This window comes from Formica exsecta, unplaced genomic scaffold, assembly GCF_003651465.1.
Source record: "Formica exsecta isolate Colony F162 unplaced genomic scaffold, ASM365146v1 scaffold247, whole genome shotgun sequence".
Lineage (NCBI taxonomy): Eukaryota > Metazoa > Arthropoda > Insecta > Hymenoptera > Formicidae > Formica > Formica exsecta.
The window spans coordinates 1,139,791-1,145,958 of NW_021849743.1; the positions used below are offsets into that span (position 1 = coordinate 1,139,791).

The 6,168-nt window shown below is 31.4% G+C and overlaps 1 protein-coding gene and 1 long non-coding RNA gene across 4 annotated transcripts; one reads left to right on the forward strand and one right to left on the reverse strand.

Annotated features, from left to right (window-relative positions):
• Positions 1–34: 34 nt before the first annotated feature.
• On the reverse strand, positions 35–6,024 carry LOC115236388 (spermine synthase). 3 transcript variants are annotated; one of them, XM_029808801.1, is made up of 8 exons: positions 5,918–6,024; positions 5,184–5,470; positions 2,551–2,662; positions 1,761–1,883; positions 1,544–1,698; positions 1,367–1,456; positions 1,107–1,298; positions 35–877 (listed from the first exon to the last, which is right to left on the reverse strand). In XM_029808801.1, the coding sequence occupies exons 2-8, from the start codon at positions 5,463–5,465 to the stop codon at positions 731–733; spliced, it is 1,101 nt and encodes a 366-aa protein (XP_029664661.1). In that variant the 5' UTR covers positions 5,466–5,470; positions 5,918–6,024; the 3' UTR covers positions 35–730. The 3 variants fall into 3 exon arrangements, with proteins under 3 accessions (XP_029664661.1, XP_029664663.1, XP_029664662.1); XM_029808803.1 differs by lacking the exon at positions 2,551–2,662 and adding an exon at positions 3,939–4,050; XM_029808802.1 differs by lacking the exon at positions 5,918–6,024 and having other exon boundaries at positions 5,184–5,904.
• Positions 1,890–2,438, forward strand: LOC115236393. The gene is made up of 2 exons (XR_003884177.1): positions 1,890–2,202; positions 2,289–2,438. It is a non-coding gene; the product is annotated as an uncharacterized LOC115236393 (long non-coding RNA).
• Positions 6,025–6,168: the final 144 nt, after the last annotated feature.

Sequence of the window (6,168 nt, forward strand, 5' to 3'; positions counted from 1 at the left end):
ATATGCAATAAATGTCTGCATATTATATTAACATGCATCTGTCACTGCTGTTAATCCTTTTATTAAGAGTATTAAAAAGAAAAAAAAGCGAACAATAAAATGCAAAACCATTTACATTTTAAATATTCAAGAATCATATGTTGAATATAAAGGATTAACAATGAACAATGATCTTATTTTTAGCGACTAAATAAAAAAAGTTTAAAAAAGAATTACATCTTTTGTGGTACTAGTTCTTTCACTACATATTTTTGTAAAAATATCAGCACCATTGAATATTTCGACCAGCGATTGAACTAAAACAATTTACATCAATATGATTGAGGCAGCAATGGAAGAGAGAAAAAAAACTTGTATTTGTAAAAAAAAAAGTTTATAAAAAAAAAGTATAATTATTACAAATTAGTGTAAAACTGCTATATTTGCTTTTTATTATCACATATTTATTGTTTTGAACTCATTTTCCAGTGCTGCCATTTTACATTGATAAAAATGTAAAAAAATTCTCCCAAAAATCTGACGAGAGAGAATAGAGAAAATACCACAATTAATGTGTTACAAGATGAATTAATCAATAATAGTTTGATTTACCTCTCAGTCAGGAACTAATTTCATTAATTAATAAGGCTACAACTAAGGAATAAAGCTTGTGTCATAAAAGAGACAATCGATTGTGAGGAGGCCACTTTGTTATGATCCTCCAAGTTCTGCCTGAATATCCTTTGCTCCATCATTTCAGCGAGACTTGATAGAAGATCCAGTCTTCGAAAAAGGATGGGACAAAGGCGCGATCCTTTGTGAACGTGACCGGCACGCACAATTGTAATAAAACCTCTTCATACATTTTCAAGGATTCTGGACAAGATGCGCCATTTCCCTATGTCCGAAAAATATATTAAATACAATGGTGAGAAGCATATTTGTAACATATATTTAAACTGATTCCCATATATATATAACTAGAATTTTAAAAACAATTTTACATAGTTTTCTTTACATATAACAAAAATCTATATATGTACTAATATTTATCAATTTAAGAGAATTAAATCTTTTTATATAATTAATAAAATTAGATACGCTTTGAATCAAGTAAAAATACTTACATGCGTCATATACTTTCCAGAAGGTTTCAACACTTTCATTGAGGAGTTCAAGATTAATCTAATAAAGTCCCAGGCATCACCATGTGGCGTTGTGCTAATAGGAATATCCGTCAAATCGCCAAAGACGTAATCGAACTGTCGTCCTTCCTCAATCATATGCGCTAATGCTTTCACGCAATCTCCGACAATAATCTATAAAGCATTATATTATTCCTATAAACATATACAATAATTTACAAAAATTCAAGACTAAGCCTTACTTCATAATTATCGCCCTTTCTCTTGTCTAGGCAATCGCCACATATGCTTCGCATATGCTGACTACAAGCTTTCATGACAACGTCATCTATCTGCAAGCAAATATAAAAGAAGATATGAGAAATAGTATAGATTTTTGACAATTACGATACACGATGTGTGAAATCTAATTTACATACTTCCAGCATTGTGACAAACTTTGGCTTTTCCTTCAACAACTCCCATAATAGGCCGCCATCGCCACCGCCAAGTATAACTATTTCCTTACCAGCGTAGTTTTCTTTGCCACGCTGCATTAATGTTTCTGTATATATAAGATCTGCTTCGGACATATCTATAGAAGAATTTCTAGTAAGTTGTAAATAGTAGATAAAATTATAACACAACGTCGCTTACTTTGTAGCTCATCAAGCACTAGCAGATTGCCCAGCGACTTGGAATGCACAATTTGTACCTTCTGATACGGTGATCTAGCCTCGAACACAAGTTTGTCGATGTCGTATTCCAGTAGTCGTTCGTCTTGAATAAGAGTAATCTTTACTGGCAATAGTTGTCGCCACGTTATAATAAACGCTAATTTAAAGCATGCTATCATACATCGCAAAAAATAGGAAACGAGGTATCGCAAGGCAAAGCTGATAACACGCATGGGAACGTTAGCATCATAACCAGATGAAAAAATGATGTGAGAGGGACAATTGTAAAAGATACTATTAAAATTGCGGTCGCTTCGTCATGCAACAATGTCCTCGATATTAACGCGGAGAGATAAGGACATTCCAGATTGAATCGAGTTGAGTACAGATTTTTATGTGCATATTACCAACGAATATAAAAGGTAGATCTAGAATAAAAAATCTCGCCAAGCCTAGATCTTAAGCTTCAACTATATATGATATTAAACATTTTAAATCAATTTTACAGGTTTGTGACTTGATGAGTTTCGATCTTAAAGGCCTGAGAGATATATACATAATACTATAGATAGTTTAGATGGATGTTTTTTATTTGTATTAAACTTTCTTCTTTATGAAAAACAGCTTGAGGACATTTATAATACAAACATTTACAAATTGATGGATAATACTAGTTTTCCAATTTGATCGAGCTCCTTTAAGTACAAGCAGTTCCTTCGTAAGAGCGGTCGTTAGCTGGTCCGTAAACATAATTATAAATAAAAACTCACCAGCGGTAGGAAAGTATCTCTCAAAAGGTCCACCGCGTTTAATTGGGGTAAGCGTGTGCGACCGTGTAGCGGTTGCTGCTGTCTGCAATGCCGCTTCCAATTCTTTGGCAAACTATCACGATCGGCCATCATCATCATCGTCATGACCATCATCGTCATCATCATTATCATTATTTCATCATCATCATCATTATCATCATCATCATCATCATCATCATCATCAAGCCGAACCAATGAATGAACAGAACAAAGATACTATCTTGTAAAACGGAATCGCTACACTCCTTGTTGTTAAGGAAGCTAAAAAAAGGTGTCAAAATCTGGCAAGCCATGATATATGGCAAAACTTATTTTTGTCCAAACAAATGATACGTAACAAGCGGTAAAACGCGAATGATGATAAAAACAGCTGTATCTGCGTTTGTGTGTGTTTGTACATGTAGTTGTATTATCAAGAATCGTACGACTAAAAGTGATAAAGATTTACAAATCTAGAAATTTAATAATTTCAGAATTAAAAGCTTAAGAATCTCCGAACACTGAAAAAGCAAATAAATTATTACGAAAATAACATCTTAAACTATTTTATAATTTTATATTGCAAATATATATATTATACATTTTGTACATATATATATATATATAACAAAATCTTAATTCTTCACGAACGTTTCAGTTATAATATTATTTTAACAGAATTTTAATTTATTAAAACAACACAAAGGAAAAAGAAATAATAATATGTATAATAGAATTAATGATAATAATTTATAAAAACCATATATTTATATCAAATCTTTTGATTGTCTTTTGCACATAATGCTGTGAAACCATTCTTCGAAACAAGTCTCATAATAAGATATCCTCCATATTGAATCAATCAATCATCTAGCAGCTTTTATTCGTACGATCAAGAAGGGCAAGAGAATAATTATAGAAGTAAATATATGTTCAAATATTACATATTTAGTAAATAGTTAAAATCTTTTTATGAACAAATTGAGGATGCTGGAGAGAAAACTTGGACTGAACGTAACAGTGCTGGGAAAAAATTAAGTTAGCATTCCTAACAAGCGGCCTATCCTAAATATCTATTAATGACAGTCAATAGCAATTGTAACTCTCTCTATGCCAAAAATATTTCATGTGATATAAATCTACACACACATATATATATTGAAGAAGTAAAATATACGCATATATAAAATACATTTTAGAATGTAAATATATATTAGATATACAGCACATAAAACTATAAATAAATTTCTCTCTTGTGTGTGAATTTTTACTACAAATTGTAAATTATATATATATATATATATATAAAGTAGACGTGTTAGGAAAAGTAAACGAGGAACAAAATTTAATTGAGGGAAAACATTTTCTACCTGATAATGTCAGATAGAGGTCATATATGGTTCCTCGTCTTATTGGCGGTAAGTGTTTGCTGCGCTGGCTGTTCAAAGCCATGGCAACATCAGCTTCCAAGTATCGCAACTGCTACAATGTTCTGTCAGTTATATCATATTTCCTACTTTCGTTGTATAAAGTGTCTATACAGGATGTTAAAAAGAAGGGACTAACAAGACATGTAATACTTAGAAATTGAATAAAAAGATGTTTAATTAATAAAATCAATCTAATGGATTTTCATGATTTCTCATATTGTTTAATACTTTTTACTCACTAGGTATAATAATTATCTTATCACCACATGTTTAGATAAGATAATACAATCCTTCATTTATACATATAACATTGTAATATTACTATTTCTTCCACATTTCAAAACAACTTTATAAATACATATATATAAATTTGTTTGTACAACTAATTTTGAGAGTTTAACAGAATTTAATATTGTTCTTAATTATAATTAAATCTAATTATACCTCTATAATTTTTTTAAATTTAGTAAAAAGTAGAGGAGAGAAATAAAAACCAAAGTGTTGATTTGACTTGTCTGATGTTGAAGTTCAGCAGTTCTCAGCAATAAAAGCGATAAATTTAGACAAATAAATCACTTATATCGTAAAAATGGAAAATCTCTTTTATATTGAAGAAAATAAATTTTTCGAAATATATTAATTAAGTACTTTTAATATTCAGTTCAGTGAGTATTATATGCTCCTTAAATTTTGAACCCCTTTCTTTAACAACCAGTATTTTACTATTTCATATCTCAATTTGATATTAATTTTATCACTTAAAGACATTAGGTCACATGTAAATATCTATGATGCGTTATATCTATAATCAATTGTTTGTAAAATTTGTTACAATTTTCTAATGGAAACCTATGTGTTTGATATTTTTTTTTCAACAGTCTTTTTTTAACTTTACTATCTTATATTTTAATTTAGTTATAAGTTTTATCATGTTATGTCGCATTGTTCATTCATTGTTTGTTAAACTACTTACAATTTTCTAATGAAAACCTATGTTCGCTATTTATTCCCCTTTAAATTTCTCCTTGGAGAAACTTGGATAAATGATTACAGAGTTCTTTATATATATATTTATAGAAGGGTATATTGTCTTTCAACATTATTAGCATTTGTTCTTAAAATCTTTCGTAAAAAGGAAATCTTCTATTACTTGGTAAAATGTTTTAATTTGTGGTGCATACATACCTCGAAGGTTAACAGTGCTTCCTGGTCGTCCTGCTTGTAATATTCGATGTTTAACGTAATCAGACCTTCCGTATATCCTCTGACAGTGATTAGACTGCCCCTAGGTCCAGTATACAAAACGAGCAAACTGCCATCGATATTAGATTCTGTCAATGGCTTGAGACCGATGAAATATTCCGCCAATACGTTCCCAATCGCCGACTTCAAGCTCGATCGCTTTTCCATATCGGCGATTACGCTACTGGACACCGTGAAGTCCAGAAGTACTGTATGTGCCACCATCGTTTCTACAGATATAGGATTAATAAAGTCATTTCAAAATACATCAATTCGTTTTATATTTTTCATGGAAGATTCCTTATCGCGCGTAGCGGGCTCTTATCGCACGCAGGTGCACGATAAATCGTATCGTATTAATACGATATAAGCTGCAGGAATTTTGAACGTAAAGGTTATGTACTTCTTTTTTTTTTTTAATTAACGCTTGCTTCGATACATAAGAAGCTGAAGGTTAAGGTAAGATAGTCAAAAGTTCGCGTGAAACGTGAAAAGTACTTAATGTCGGCAACACTGGGAAAAACATTACATAATTAATCATCATCGGGAAAAAAATATTACGTAATTACTGTGTTGTACACAACGCATTATAAAAATGAATAGTCGATTGAATAGCTGCCGATAATCGACAGGTGATTGATAAGCTAGCGTGATCATCCACAGTTGTTTATACTCACATAATTATGCAATAAAGTTTATCACTCGGTCTGTTCGGACCATACGACCACCAGTATTGCTCCCGGAGGGAAGGGACGACCGGCGCATGCGCACTAGCGGAATATTGCGCAGGTTTTCGGATGCGCGCAGAAATTCCCGCATGTGGTAAAATTTGTTTATCTCTGGGAACATTGACGTGAACTTGCTGCCTAATTCATAAACAACACTATAGATTAACCTTCAAGAACTTTTATGCTTTATAACATTACAT

Coding starts and splice junctions, on each gene's coding strand:
- LOC115236388 (XM_029808801.1), bottom strand. CDS start 5,465: ATGGTGGCACATACAGTACTTCTGGACTTCACGGTGTCCAGTAGCGTA. Junction 1,699..1,760: donor AGTGCTTGATGAGCTACAAA/GTAAGCGACGTT, acceptor ATTCTTCTATAG/ATATGTCCGAAGCAGATCTT. Junction 1,457..1,543: donor AGTTTGTCACAATGCTGGAA/GTATGTAAATTA, acceptor ATTTGCTTGCAG/ATAGATGACGTTGTCATGAA.